General features: G+C 40.5%; 1 protein-coding gene across 1 annotated transcript in view; it reads right to left on the reverse strand.

Annotated features, from left to right (window-relative positions):
• The window catches only part of LOC5520190 (protein HID1), a 44,542-nt gene that overhangs the window by 6,884 nt on the left and 20,940 nt on the right, over positions 1 to 16,718 (reverse strand). Inside the window, exons 6-19 of the mRNA XM_048719964.1 lie at positions 11,689 to 11,739; positions 10,982 to 11,035; positions 10,531 to 10,699; positions 10,384 to 10,441; positions 9,830 to 9,901; positions 7,995 to 8,133; positions 7,602 to 7,658; positions 4,969 to 5,025; positions 4,499 to 4,582; positions 3,786 to 3,876; positions 3,305 to 3,370; positions 3,017 to 3,102; positions 2,571 to 2,649; positions 329 to 493 (exon numbers count right to left, since the gene is read on the reverse strand). Of these exons, the coding sequence (XP_048575921.1) occupies positions 329 to 493; positions 2,571 to 2,649; positions 3,017 to 3,102; positions 3,305 to 3,370; positions 3,786 to 3,876; positions 4,499 to 4,582; positions 4,969 to 5,025; positions 7,602 to 7,658; positions 7,995 to 8,133; positions 9,830 to 9,901; positions 10,384 to 10,441; positions 10,531 to 10,699; positions 10,982 to 11,035; positions 11,689 to 11,739 (1,228 nt within the window). The remainder of the gene's footprint in view (positions 1 to 328; positions 494 to 2,570; positions 2,650 to 3,016; positions 3,103 to 3,304; positions 3,371 to 3,785; positions 3,877 to 4,498; positions 4,583 to 4,968; positions 5,026 to 7,601; positions 7,659 to 7,994; positions 8,134 to 9,829; positions 9,902 to 10,383; positions 10,442 to 10,530; positions 10,700 to 10,981; positions 11,036 to 11,688; positions 11,740 to 16,718) is intronic.

The following is a 16,718-nucleotide window of genomic DNA, read 5'->3' on the forward strand; positions in this document are numbered from 1 at the left end:
AAAATTATTATAAGTTATAATATGGCACGAGGGGAATTTAGTGATTAAACCGTGGGATGATTTTTACTAGTCATCCCGAGGTTGAGGGTACGTTTAATCACTAAATTTCCCGAGGTGCATTGCTATAACTTTGTAATACCATGATCACAGAGGAAATACACTCGCAACTACGAGTAATATTAGGTTGGATCAGCAAACAGGGTTCAATGGATCAGGGCACTGCATACCCATTGTGCTTTTTATCTCTCTAGAGACCACCAATAGTCCCTTAGACACAAAGTCATGGATGATAACGAACCAAATGTTTGATTGGCATTGCTTATCTCACCATCAAACTGGTACTGGATGATGTTATTGAAAATCTCTAGCAGGAAGAAGACGAGATGATGGTTGGTGGGGTTGGCAAACAGGAACCATGGTGTAGAGAAAGCCTCTAAGAGGTGTAGAAGCTTGTTTGCTGCCACCATAGAAAGTGACTTCAAGTATGGAGAAACTGCACAGGAAAGCAAAAAAAAGTGTGTCATAAAAACAATGCCATCAAAACAGTAACACATTAAAATAACTTGGTGGTGTATGGTTTTTAAAAGGATGGTCTTACTGTACTATCATATTTTGACATACAGTTATGGGCCTAACATTAACTATGACATGGTCCTACCATCACAGTCAACCATTCAGAGATGGTCTTACTAAAACAGCAAATTTTTCACCAATCTTAACTGCAGCTGGTCTACTGTATGTGTCAAGTCTTATGGATGCCACCACTCTTGACTGTTTTTGTTTCGTTGTGTTGTTTGTACTTACTACTATTACAATGCTATTGTTTTTTAGGGGTACCACCTCGCATGGGACCTGGTCCCCTTCGTATTGTACCATTATATTGATACATTCAGAGAATGTCTTACCATTATAGTGAGATGTCCATAGATGGTCTTACCATTATAGTGAGATGTTTAGAGATGGTCTTACCATTATAGTAAGATGTTCAGAGATGGTCTTACCATTATAGTGAGATGTCCATAGATGGTCTTACCATTATAGTGAGATGTTCAGAGATGGTCTTACCGTTATAGTGAGATGTTCAGGGACTGTCTTACCATTATAGTGAGATGTCCATAGATGGTCTTACCATTATAGTGAGATGTTCAGATATGGTCTTACCGTTATAGTGAGATGTCCATAGATGGTCTTACCATTATAGTGAGATGTTCAGATATGGTCTTACCGTTATAGTGAGATGTCCATAGATGGTCTTACCATTATAGTGAGATGTTCAGGGACTGTCTTACCATTATAGTGAGACGTCCATAGATGGTCTTACCATTATAGTGAGATGTTCAGAGATGGTCTTACCATTATAGTGAGATGTCCATAGATGGTCTTACCATTATAGTGAGATGTTCAGAGATGGTCTTACCATTATAGTGAGATGTCCATAGATGGTGTTACCATTATAGTGAGATGTTCAGGGATGGTCTTACCGTTATAGTAAGATGTCCATAGATGGTCTTACCATAATAGTGAGATGTTCGGGGACGGTCTTACCATTATAGTAAGATGTTTAGAGACGGTCTTACCATTATAGTGAGATGTTCAGAGACGGTCTTACCATTATAGTGAGATGTTCAGGGACGGTCTTACCATTATAGTGAGATGTCCATAGATGGTCTTACCATTATAGTGAGATGTTCAGGGACGGTCTTACCATTATAGTGAGATGTCCATAGATGGTCTTACCATTATAGTGAGATGTTTAGAGATGGTCTTACCGTTATAGTGAGATGTCCATAGATGGTCTTACCATTATAGTGAGATGTTTAAAGATGGTCTTACCATTATAGTGAGATGTCCATAGATTGTCTTACCATTATAGTGAGATGTCCATAGATGGTCTTACCATTATAGTGAGATGTTTAGAGATGGTCTTACCGTTATAGTGAGATGTCCATAGATGGTCTTACCATTATAGTGAGATGTTTAAAGATGGTCTTACCATTATAGTGAGATGTCCATAGATTGTCTTACCATTATAGTGAGATGTCCATAGATGGTCTTACCATTATAGTGAGATGTTCAGAGATGGTCTTACCATTATAGTGAGATGTTCAGAGATGGTCTTACCATTATAGTGAGATGTCCATAGATGGTCTTACCATTATAGTGAGAAGTTCAGGGACGGTCTTACCATTATAGTGAGATGTCCATAGATGGTCTTACCATTATAGTGAGAAGTTCAGGGACGGTCTTACCATTATAGTGAGATGTTTAGAGATGGTCTTACCATTAAAGTGAGATGTTCATGGATGGTCTTACCATTATAGTGAGATGTTTAGAGACGGTCTTACCATTATAGTAGATGTCCATAGATGGTCTTACCATCATAGTGAGATATTCAGAGATTGTCTTACCATTATAGTGAGATGTTCAGAGGTGGTCTTACCATTATATAGTGAGATGTCCATAGATGGTCTTACCATTATAGTGAGATGTTCAGAGATGGTCTTACCATTATAGTGAGATGTTCAGAGATGGTCCTACCATTATAGTGAGATGTTCATACATGGTCTTACCATTAACTATAATGGTCAATAGGCAGTCAAAGAGTGGCTGTAATCTTTGATGGCCGGTAGTGATGATCTTGTGGAAAACCTACATAAAAAAGGCATGGAGAAATGTTACACATATGCCCAAGGGAATATATAAAATAGTATAAACTCCTAAGTAGGACGTACTGATAGTCATGGCAGTTGAAAAGCAGGGGATCAGATCTACCATTGCCAGACATGTAAACATCTTAAAATCTGATACTTATGAACTGCTCCAAGCAATAACTAGATACTAAGTGAAACACACTGATATTCGAGGTAGTTGAAAAGCAAGGGATCAGATCTACCATTGCCAGACATGTAAACATCTTAAAATCTGATACTCCTTTGACCATTGAACATAATATTTCCTTTGACCTTTGAACATAATATTTGGTAACTTGTTTGACTCTAGTATTGTTAGGACTTACAACAACCAGGAAGTCTGCATGAGTTCCAGTAAATACAGGAATATCCATGGGCACCCTGACTGCATAAGGCTTATTGAGGCGAACACCTGGACAATGAAAAAGAGTCAATGCTGAGCCTTGTTCATGCTGACTGCACAAGGCCTATTGAGGCGGACACAACAACAGTCACTGCTGCTTGTTCATGAGTAAGAGAGATATTGTTTTACCACATACATAGATCATAAATCTATTTAAAATATATATAAATATGAATATTACAGTATATACCTTGTGGGAACACATACTTACCAAAATTTCTCTCTCCGCTTAACAAAAGAAGGATAAAGACACCAATGTGCATCAAGCCCAGACGAGCTGCCAATAAAAATATATCAATATAACATATATCCATACAAAAATACACCCTACTCATGATTATCATGGATATATTAAAATATTATCATCGATTATCACAGAAACGTTATTCCAAAAATAATTATTGCAATTAAAATTGCTCTCATTGGTTGATGATTAACCATGAAAGATATTTGCAATTGGGAACTGCATAAAACTGTAAAAAAAGTATCTATAGACCTCATTGTTTGGGCACTATGCAGGCCATGGTTTTGTGGCCTGCTTCCTTCGCTCTCGAGACAGAAAATAATGAAAAAAAAAACTTCAGGTCCATAAGTTCCTGTATGGCCTGCAGACCCAGTCAATATCCAGTATTGTATTGTATTATGCTTTTGGCGTAAGCTAGATAATACAGTGTGGCAGTACATATACTCACATTGATCTGATCTTGCGTCATTCAGGTGGTACAGAATAGGGACCAGTATGTCTAGGACATCACTGCTCTTCAGCACATAAAACAGGAATTTCTACAAAGAGTTGTCACACATATTAGAAGAGTAATTCCTACATAGAGATGTCACACACATCAGAAGAGAAATTTCTACAAAGATATGTCACACGTTAGAAAAGGAATTCCTACAAAGAGATGTCACACATTAGAAGAGGAATCCCTACACAAAGATATGTCACACGTTAGAAGGGGATTTCCAACAAAGAGATGTCACATATTAGAAAAGGAATTTCTACAAAGAGATGTCACTCATTAGAAGAGGAATTCCTACAAAAAGATATCACACATTAGAAGAGGAATTCCTACAAAAAGATGTAACATATTAAATGAGGAATTCCTACAAAAAAGATGTCACACATAAGAGGAGTCCCTACAAAAAGATGTCACACGTAAGAAGAGGAATTCCTACAAAGATATGTCAACACAAATTTCTACGATTAGGTGGCAAATATTTTAGAACAGAAATTTTCACAAACGGACCTCATGCACACGACCTGTCATTAATCTCACATTGTGAGAAAGGGTAGGCAAAAAGACACAATACCAATAAGTTGAAAAACCCAAAAGTTAACCTCAAGGTTTACTACAAATTTCAAGGCTGTACAACAACAGTGGAATCATATGAAAATGGTACTTACTTTATTTTGATCACACATTTTCCAAAACAAGATCAGTAACTCCTGGTGAAAGCTAATTTTCTTGCAGGAATTTGGGAGGTAAGTCTATAGAAAATAAATAAAGAATGAATCGATGAATTATTTCATTTAATACCTTTTACAGCGGTGAGTCAGATCTGACTCTTTTAATATTTTCTAATCATAGACTGTAATTGTAGATTAACTACTATGGACTGCCTTTGCTTTTAAGTGAACTGAGTGATATCTTCCGAAAGGGTGTGCCCTTAAGTATTTTCTGATACAACAAAGATGTACAACAGGCCTATAGGCAGGCGATGCACCTTTGCCACTCAACAACCTACTTTGCTGTTGATTTTAAGATAAGTATTATAAAAGTTCTTTACTAAGAAAACTCGAGCCTAAAAAGATGCAGCCCAAAAATATACAAAACCAGCCTACTGGCCTGTATGATAGCATTAATATATACAAACCTGTATTAGAGGGTTATTTAATAGGTTTGCAAGGCCATGAAGAATAAAATGAAAATCCTGAAATAGACAAATCAGGTGTCATGATCAGTGATTATCAAGCAAACATCAAAGAACTTAATGGCTTGCTGGATATTAGGGAACAACATAGCATACAGTAAAGTGCATAATGGCTTGCTGGATATTAGGGAACAACATAGCATACAGTAAAGTGCATAATGGCTTGCTGGATATTAGGGAACAACATACCATACATCAAAGAACTTAATGGCTTGCTGGATATTAGGGAACAACATAGCATACAGTAAAGTGCATAATGGCTTGCTGGGTATTAGGGAACAACATAGCATACATCAAAGGACTTAATGGCTTGCTGGATATTAGGGAACAACATAGCATACATCAAAGGACTTAATGGCTTGCTGGATATTAGGGAACAACATAGCATACATCAAAGGACTTAATGGCTTGCTGGATATTAGGGAACAACATAGCATACATCAAAGGACTTAATGGCTTGCTGGATATTAAGGAATAATAGAGCATACAGTAAAGTGCATAATGGCTTGCTGGGTATTAGGGAATGATAGAAAATACAGTACAGTACCAGGGTTCGTACAATTTTCCACCAATCAACTTCAAGGACTTTTAAGGACTTTTTCAATGACTTTTTGTAGAAATTCAAGGAAAATTCAATATACGGCGAAGTACTTTTCAAAGTTTTACCAGAGCTTTTATCAATTGTACATGGTCTATTTTCAATACGAAAATAGACGACGATTGGACTCTTTGAAACATACACAAGCATCATTACTCACTGGTGAGCAACTGTTATTAAACGGTGATTTCAAGCAAACGTTCGTCTACAGATTTTAAACTTTTTTCAAACGTTCAAAACTTTCTTCTTTCAAAGCCTTTTGCTTCTCCTTAGCAACTGTAGTGTAAGCGGCCTCGCTCGTCTCCCCTACACGCGGCGTGAAGGATCGGACGAGAGTATTGGCTGGTCCACCAACACACAAGCACACCTCAGGGCTGAGGGTGAAGCCTCCTCACCGCCTTGAGTGGCTTGCCTGAGGCGATCTATTTGTTGCTGCCGCATTCCACCGGATGGGAGGTTGAGGGCTTGTAGTCGAAGACCAAGCACATCGGTAGAGGGAACTCGTCTCCTCCAGACAAACGCAAACGTTTAGGCATATTTAACCGATTTTCAAATGTTTCTTTACAGTACTCCTAGCCTATTAAGCGAAAGAGCGAATGACTTTACTTTAGGTGTGGCACTTTATATAGGTAGATAGCGACCAATAAGAATTAAGAGCGTTTATAGTGACGTATCTAACATGAAACATATTGAGTCATACCTGTGCTATTGTAGCATGATACGCGTAGCCGTACGATATGATTTATGAGTGACCTTTGAGCCTGGCTCCGGCTCCATTAACTGAAATTACCGACCCTAGTGGTGACGTTAATTGTGGAATACAGTTTCACTTCCACTTGTTCTCTAGCTCTTCTTGCCATTTTCGCTTACGGCTTCAAACAATCTCCTCCTTGGCCCTCCCCTAGTCTTCATGACATTAGGTGTAATGTTTTCTCCCTTGACTTGCCGCACCTAGCAGTTAGCAAGCGCACGTTTTCAACTGAAATGTACAGAGAAGTCTCTTTCGACTCTCGCCTGACCATGAAAAAGTGTCAACAGCATCTTAAGCTTCCAGAGCACAACTCTTCCAGGCTAGATGCTGTAAGAAGGATGCACCCAGCCTGTTTAGCTTGTGGTGAATGGTCAATCTGAGAAATAGTTCCGAGATGACAAGGCTTTTTTTTTAAATCAGAGAAAACGAGATCTTGCATTTCTCGAGAACCAGAACCAGAGTCAAATCTCTAAATCCGAGAAATCGAGATGCCTTGGAATTTCAATATATCAATATATCTAGGGACCATTACTCCCCACCTCTCTTGTAGTTAAAATCCAAGAAGATCGTCTTCTGGGCTTGCTCAGCTTTCTCCACAAATTCTGTGTACGGGAGCACCAGGAGATCACAATATCCCATCTTTCTTGTAAGCCCACCATTACCATCAGCAAAGAGCTTGAATTTGGCGAAGCATACTTCCTTTCATTGTACAATCTGCTAATGATCAATGCTGATCTTGTTTTTGGGCATGGATTATACATACTTTATCTTGTACATCCGTATCTTCTATGCCGAAATGCCCATACTCTGGATATTGAATGTCTTTATGCAAAGTCTACATTTCACCTCAGTATATTTCTGCTCTCAACAAGACTTGACATCATTAACAAGGCCAAACACCTGCTACCACTGGTTCTCCCGTAAAAAATACAGGTAGCCTAAATTACAGAACTGCGGCCAAAATTATATAAAGCAATAGCTCGCAAACGATATATTTGGCTACAATTTGCGATTAATCCACATTCCATAAGCTTTACTTTTGTTTCTTAAAAATCAGATATTTTTCAAGGACTTTCAAGGACTGATAATAAGAATTCAAGCACTTTCCAAACCTTGAATTTCAAATTTTAAAATTCAAGCACTTTCAAGGTTTTCAAGGATTTGTACGAACCCTGAGTACATAATGGTTTCCTGGGCATTATGGAATGATTTGTTTTTGTACTCTACCTCTTCTCTGTGAATCCTGGACAAGTAATTACAGAAAAGGTTGTCCATAGGTGGAGGCTATGGATAAAAAAAAAAAAAATAACAACTAAACATACAAAATTAGTGCTTAAGACCATTTACACATAAAAAATTAGTGCATAAGACATCTCTGTAATAATTGGAACCTCACTAGCTTAGCCAGCACACATACTGTAGCAAACAGCAAACACCTATCCTAAGGCAACATATATGGAGGAACAGGGAACAGCACAGCACGGGAATTGTCCCCCAATTCAGCCAACAATTGAGACAGAGTAATAGAGAATCCCCCCCCTTTTTTTCAGCCAACACAGTGACAGAGGAATAATGAAATTGCTAATTTTTTAGCCATTTCATACAAGAAGACATGGATACCTCCATCATGTCATGAGCCAAGTCGTCATTTATAGGGTTCTGCCCATCGCCCCCATCATGATCCAACAACACCACAAGCAACTGTGCAGCCACCTCAACCATCGGCTCCTTGAAGTCTGTGAACATCAGGTGATTGTATCTACCGAAAAAAAAACATCATCATCACTTGGTCAGACCCTCCACCCTTATACCAACACTTGGTCAGACCCTCCACCCTAATACCAACACTTGGTCAGACCCTCCACCCTTATACCAACACTTGGTCAAACCCACCACCCTTATACCAACACTTGGTCAGGCCCTCTACCCTTGTACCAACACTTGGTCAGACCCTCAACCCTTATTCCAACACTTGGTCAGGCTCTCCACCCTTATACCAACACTTGGTCAGGCCCTCCACCCTTATACCAACACTTGGTCAGACCCTCCACCCTTATACCAACACTTGGTCAGGCCCTCCACCCTTATACCAACACTTGGTCAGACCCTCCACCCTTATACTAACACTTGGTCAGACCCTCCACCCTAATACCAACACTTGGTCAGACCCTCCACCCTTATACCAACACTTGGTCAGACCCACCACCCTTATACCAACACTTGGTCAGACCCTCCACCCTTATACCAACACTTGGTCAGACCCTCCACCCTTATACCAACACTTGGTCAGGCCCTCCACCCTTATACCAACACTTGGTCAGACCCTCCACCCTTATAGCAACACTTGGTCAGACCCTCCACCCTTATAGCAACACTTGGTCAGACCCTCCACCCTTATACCAACACTTGGTCAGACCCTCCACCCTTACACCAACACTTGGTCAGACCCTCCACCCTTATACCAACACTTGGTCAGGCCCTCCACCCTTATACTAACACTTGGTCAGACCCTCCACCCTTATACCAACACTTGGTCAGACCCTCCACCCTTATACCAACACTTGGTCAGACCCTCCACCCTTATACCAACACTTGGTCAGGCCCTCCACCCTTATACTAACACTTGGTCAGACCCTCCACCCTTATACCAACACTTGGTCAGACCCTCCACCCTTATACCAACACTTGGTCAGACCCTCCACCCTTATACCAACACTTGGTCAGACCCTCCACCCTTATACCAACACTTGGTCAAACCCACCACCCTTATACCAACACTTGGTCAGACCCTCCACCCTTATACCAACACTTGGTCAGACCCTCCACCCTTATACCAACACTTGGTCAGACCCTCCACCCTTATACCAACACTTGGTCAGACCATCCACCCTTATACCAACACTCGGTCAGACCCACCCTCCTAACATCAATACTTACTTAGCCATGCTGTTAGCACAATGCTGAACTTCATTTTTTTTTATTAGATTTAACTGTTATTTCTTATAGCTTGGTCATTTTTTCTTTCATTATAAATAATTGTTTAACCTGATTTTTATTAGTGTTGTCCATTTGTGTATTTTCTTGGCTTATCATACAAATAAAGTATATTACTATTACAATTAAGGGGGACCAATTATTGAGGCTATAATAACGGTATAAAAGGTTTGATACAATCCTGCACAACACTGTTGAGATGGTTCTTAAATTTTATCTGATCTGCAGAATCATCAAATCCCCCCCCCCCCCCTCCCTTAGCAAAGCATGTTATGCACATTGTTGGCATAAAATCCCACACAGCATTGCTTGGTGGGGAGGAAGGATTAGGGAAAATGTCAGGTTCAAATGACAAAACGACATGTGTCATTTTAGCATGCATAAATGTATGTAAAGGTATCTATGGCTCAAAGATTTTGACCAGGATAAAGTAGTACAGTAGCTAGGACTGGAATACTTACGGGACTCCATAACCCAGAGGATCGTACGAGCAAACAGTGTTCAGAATTGAAGTGAACAGTGGGAGGGCATGCCTATGAGAATAAACACATTATTCAATCAATATACTGCTTTCTTATCTACAGAATTAATGCAGAGTAACATACAGCCTGTGTACACTAGCATAGTCAAGTACCAGTTTTTGGAGATACACACTCATTACTGTGGTTGACGAACAGACCAATTTAGATATTTCACTTACTTGTACAGTACAGAGAAGGCATTAATTTAAGATGAAGCTTTTTGGATTTATTCTTAAATATGGCCAACGAAAAAGGCAATTTTAAAAGTAAGAACATTTATTTATTTTTTTATGCTTTTCCTCAGTAATTTTAGAACTTGCAGTCTTTTAAGACAATACTTTAAAAAGTATTGCGTAAGGCTTGAAACAATGTTTGATGAATTGCCCAAAAAGTACTTGAGAATTGATTTTAAGGAAGAACTATAGCTTTCATGTCGCCTGAGCTCTCTTACACAACATGGCCGATTTGTCACCATACAAAGATCTAATATTCACCTGTTCTCAGAGGAGGCAAAGTAACACAACCATTTGTTGGGCCGGGTGTGGTTTTCAGCTGCAAATAAAAAAAAGAAAAAGGTTTATTTTAATCTAGCAGTTGTTGCTAAAGTAAGCCACACCCATTTTAAATGTCCCTTTACTTACGAGTAGGTGGTAGATACATAGCCTCTGAGAAGCAAGTCAGCAATAGCTTGAGAAGCTCCGCCCGATTACAATCAAACTGGGCATTGGACGGGGGTGAGGTGGCAAAGCCGACGCCTGCCTCCCATATGTATTCACAGCTGTCTATGGATGACAGGTCTTCATGCTGCTCCTGAGGAAGATGAAGGGTGTCAGGAACTGATGCGCCCCAAAGGTTACACTAGCCGAGGGGTGGGGGAGTTCCAGGGATTACCCTCCCCCTTTCCCGTAGGGCTGCCAGGATTTTATGTGCACAAATGGATTAAAGAAAAGAACAACGACAACAACAAGGGCACAACCTGTTGCCATTGGGTGAAACTCTCCACAACAAAGACTGCAAGACAATAAGATTTCTACTTCCTAAACAGAACATGGACTGCTGACATAGAGAAGTGTCTGCTTGTGTAATACATACTGGACCCGCCTTCTTGTTGGGGTGGACAGTGAACTCAGGACAGAAGCAAAGATCCTGCAAATGAAATACATCAAGTCATAGCTATAGTAGTGCCCTTGCCTCAACGTCTCTCCAATTTTTGTCTGAGAGAAGGGATGAAGCATGTCGGAAATTTATGGCAAGAGCTAAAACTGTTGAACCCTTAAAATCTGTGGTTAATAACATGACAACTGTCCAACATGGATATAATTTGAGATCAGGAAATGAGAAAATAATAGGACCGCAAGCTAAAACTTGTAGGTTTAGAGATTTTGTGACTGTGCGCTATTGTTAGTTTCTGTGTGACGACCTCTCACTTGTAATTCAGCCATGATAGCTGCAATGGTGTAGAAATAAACATATATTATTATTATTATTATTATTATTATTATAAGTCAGAGCAGCAAATTGCACATAGGCTAGTTTTGTCTTGATGTTGAGGCACAGTTCTTGTGAGCTCAGTTAAAATTAAAAAGTAACATAACCTTTGGCAGGGATCATATATAAACAAATCTTTTAAGGGAATATTGAGAAAATACTAAAAACTCATCAAGACTCACGCATAAACCTTTTGTGGAAGTCAATTCTCTGTTCTAACACTTAATAGTAATGGCATAACAAGATAATGGTGTAGGACAAATGTACAGATCGAATCTTATAAATAATCTGAATCGAGATGTCTGACTTACAGCAAGAGCATCAAGGAGAGTCTGCGCCAGGGGAGTCTGTCCCTCTGGTTCCTGTCAACACAACACAACACAACAGGGTGAGGGTATGTAGGACAGCAACACATATACACGGTAGGTATGTCTCACACAGATAATGGGTATGTAGGACAGCAACACATACACACGGTAGGTATGTCTCACACAGATAATGGGTATGTACAACAGCAACATACACACGGTAGGTATGTCTCACACAGATAATGGGTATGTACAACAGCAACATATACACGGTAGGTATGTCTCACACAGATAATGGGTATGTACAACAGCAACATATACACGGTAGGTATGTCTCACACAGATGGTGGGTATGTACAACAGCAACATATACACGGTAGGTATGTCTCACACAGATGGTGGGTATGTACAACAGCAACATATACACGGTAGGTATGTCTCACACAGATGGTGGGTATGTACAACAGCAACATACACACGGTAGGTATGTCTCACACAGATAATGGGTATGTACAACAGCAACATATACACGGTAGGTATGTCTCACACAGATAATGGGTATGTACAACAGCAACATACACACGGTAGGTATGTCTCACACAGATGGTGGGTATGTACAACAGCAACATATACATGGTAGGTATGTCTCACACAGATAATGGGTATGTACAACAGCAACATACACACGGTAGGTATGTCTCACACAGATGGTGGGTATGTACAACAGCAACATATACACGGTAGGTATGTCTCACACAGATGGTGGGTATGTACAACAGCAACATATACACGGTAGGTATGTCTCACACAGATGGTGGGTATGTACAACAGCAACATACACACGGTAGGTATGTCTCACACAGATGGTGGGTATGTACAACAGCAACATATACACACGGTAGGTATGTCTCACACAGATAATGGGTATGTACAACAGCAACATACACACGGTAGGTATGTCTCACACAGATGGTGGGTATGTACAACAGCAACATATACACGGTAGGTATGTCTCACACAGATAATGGGTATGTACAACAGCAACATATACACGGTAGGTATGTCTCACACAGATAATGGGTATGTACAACAGCAACATATACACGGTAGGTATGTCTCACACAGATAATGGGTATGTACAACAGCAACATACACACGGTAGGTATGTCTCACACAGATGGTGGGTATGTACAACAGCAACATATACATGGTAGGTATGTCTCACACAGATAATGGGTATGTACAACAGCAACATACACACGGTAGGTATGTCTCACACAGATGGTGGGTATGTACAACAGCAACATATACACGGTAGGTATGTCTCACACAGATGGTGGGTATGTACAACAGCAACATATACACGGTAGGTATGTCTCACACAGATGGTGGGTATGTACAACAGCAACATACACACGGTAGGTATGTCTCACACAGATGGTGGGTATGTACAACAGCAACATATACACACGGTAGGTATGTCTCACACAGATAATGGGTATGTACAACAGCAACATACACACGGTAGGTATGTCTCACACAGATGGTGGGTATGTACAACAGCAACATATACACGGTAGGTATGTCTCACACAGATAATGGGTATGTACAACAGCAACATATACACGGTAGGTATGTCTCACACAGATAATGGGTATGTACAACAGCAACATATACACGGTAGGTATGTCTCACACAGATAATGGGTATGTACAACAGCAACATACACACGGTAGGTATGTCTCACACAGATAATGGGTATGTACAACAGCAACATATACACGGTAGGTATGTCTCACACAGATGGTGGGTATGTACAACAGCAACATATACACGGTAGGTATGTCTCACACAGATGGTGGGTATGTACAACAGCAACATATACACGGTAGGTATGTCTCACACAGATAATGGGTATGTACAACAGCAACATATACACGGTAGGTATGTCTCACACAGATGGTGGGTATGTACAACAGCAACATATACACGGTAGGTATGTCTCACACAGATGGTGGGTATGTACAACAGCAACATATACACGGTAGGTATGTCTCACACAGATGGTGGGTATGTACAACAGCAACATACACACGGTAGGTATGTCTCACACAGATGGTGGGTATGTACAACAGCAACATATACACGGTAGGTATGTCTCACACAGATGGTGGGTATGTACAACAGCAACATACACACGGTAGGTATGTCTCACACAGATGGTGGGTATGTACAACAGCAACATATACACACGGTAGGTATGTCTCACACAGATAATGGGTATGTACAACAGCAACATACACACGGTAGGTATGTCTCACACAGATGGTGGGTATGTACAACAGCAACATATACACGGTAGGTATGTCTCACACAGATAATGGGTATGTACAACAGCAACATATACACGGTAGGTATGTCTCACACAGATAATGGGTATGTACAACAGCAACATATACACGGTAGGTATGTCTCACACAGATAATGGGTATGTACAACAGCAACATACACACGGTAGGTATGTCTCACACAGATAATGGGTATGTACAACAGCAACATATACACGGTAGGTATGTCTCACACAGATGGTGGGTATGTACAACAGCAACATATACACGGTAGGTATGTCTCACACAGATGGTGGGTATGTACAACAGCAACATATACACGGTAGGTATGTCTCACACAGATAATGGGTATGTACAACAGCAACATATACACGGTAGGTATGTCTCACACAGATGGCGGGTATGTACAACAGCAACATATACACGGTAGGTATGTCTCACACAGATGGTGGGTATGTACAACAGCAACATATACACGGTAGGTATGTCTCACACAGATGGTGGGTATGTACAACAGCAACATACACACGGTAGGTATGTCTCACACAGATGGTGGGTATGTACGACAGCAACACATACACGGTAGGTATGTCTCACACAGATAATGGGTATGTACAACAGCAACATATACACGGTAGGTATGTCTCACACAGATAATGGGTATGTACAACAGCAACATACACACGGTAGGTATGTCTCACACAGATGGTGGGTATGTACAACAGCAACATATACACGGTAGGTATGTCTCACACAGATAATGGGTATGTACAACAGCAACATATACACGGTAGGTATGTCTCACACAGATAATGGGTATGTACAACAGCAACATATACATGGTAGGTATGTCTCACACAGATGGTGGGTATGTACAACAGCAACATATACACACGGTAGGTATGTCTCACACAGATAATGGGTATGTACAACAGCAACATACACACGGTAGGTATGTCTCACACAGATAATGGGTATGTACAACAGCAACATATACACGGTAGGTATGTCTCACACAGATAATGGGTATGTACAACAGCAACATATACACGGTAGGTATGTCTCACACAGATAATGGGTATGTACAACAGCAACATATACACGGTAGGTATGTCTCACACAGATAATGGGTATGTACAACAGCAACATACACACGGTAGGTATGTCTCACACAGATGGTGGGTATGTACAACAGCAACATATACACGGTAGGTATGTCTCACATAGATAATGGGTATGTACAACAGCAACATATACACACGGTAGGTATGTCTCACACAGATAATGGGTATGTACAACAGCAACATACACACGGTAGGTATGTCTCACACAGATAATGGGTATGTACAACAGCAACATATACACGGTAGGTATGCCTCACACAGATGGCGGGTATGTACAACAGCAACATATACACGGTAGGTATGTCTCACACAGATAATGGGTATGTACAACAGCAACATATACACGGTAGGTATGTCTCACATAGATAATGGGTATGTACAACAGCAACATATACACACGGTAGGTATGCCTCACACAGATGGCGGGTATGTACAACAGCAACATATACACGGTAGGTATGTCTCACACAGATAATGGGTATGTACAACAGCAACATATACACGGTAGGTATGCCTCACACAGATGGCGGGTATGTACAACAGCAACATATACACGGTAGGTATGTCTCACACAGATAATGGGTATGTACAACAGCAACATATACACGGTAGGTATGTCTCACACAGATAATGGGTATGTACAACAGCAACATATACACGGTAGGTATGTCTCACACAGATGGCCGGTATGTATGACAGCAACATATACACGGTAGGTATGTCTCACACAGATAATGGGTATGTACAACAGCAACATATACACGGTAGGTATGTCTCACATAGATAATGGGTATGTACAACAGCAACATATACACACGGTAGGTATGTCTCACACAGATAATGGGTATGTACAACAGCAACATATACACGGTAGGTATGTCTCACACAGATGGTGGGTATGTACAACAGCAACATATACACGGTAGGTATGTCTCACACAGATAATGGGTATGTACAACAGCAACATATACACGGTAGGTATGTCTCACACAGATAATGGGTATGTACAACAGCAACATATACACACGGTAGGTATGTCTCACACAGATAATGGGTATGTACAACAGCAACATATACACGGTAGGTATGTCTCACACAGATGGTGGGTATGTACAACAGCAACATATACACGGTAGGTATGTCTCACACAGATAATGGGTATGTACAACAGCAACACATACACACGGTAGGTATGTCTCACACAGATAATGGGTATGTACAACAGCAACATACACACGGTAGGTATGTCTCACACAGATAATGGGTATGTACAACAGCAACACATACACACGGTAGGTATGTCTCACACAGATGGTGGGTATGTACAACAGCAACATACACATGGTAGGTATGTCTCACACAGATGGTGGGTATGTACAACAGCAACATATACACGGTAGGTATGTCTCACACAGATGGTGGGTATGTATGACAGCAACATATACACGGTAGGTATGTCTCACACAGATGGTGGGTATGTACAACAGCAACATACACATGGTAGGTATGTCTCACACAGATAATGGGTATGTACAACAGCAACATATACACACGGTAGGTA

This window comes from Nematostella vectensis, chromosome 12, assembly GCF_932526225.1.
Source record: "Nematostella vectensis chromosome 12, jaNemVect1.1, whole genome shotgun sequence".
Lineage (NCBI taxonomy): Eukaryota > Metazoa > Cnidaria > Anthozoa > Actiniaria > Edwardsiidae > Nematostella > Nematostella vectensis.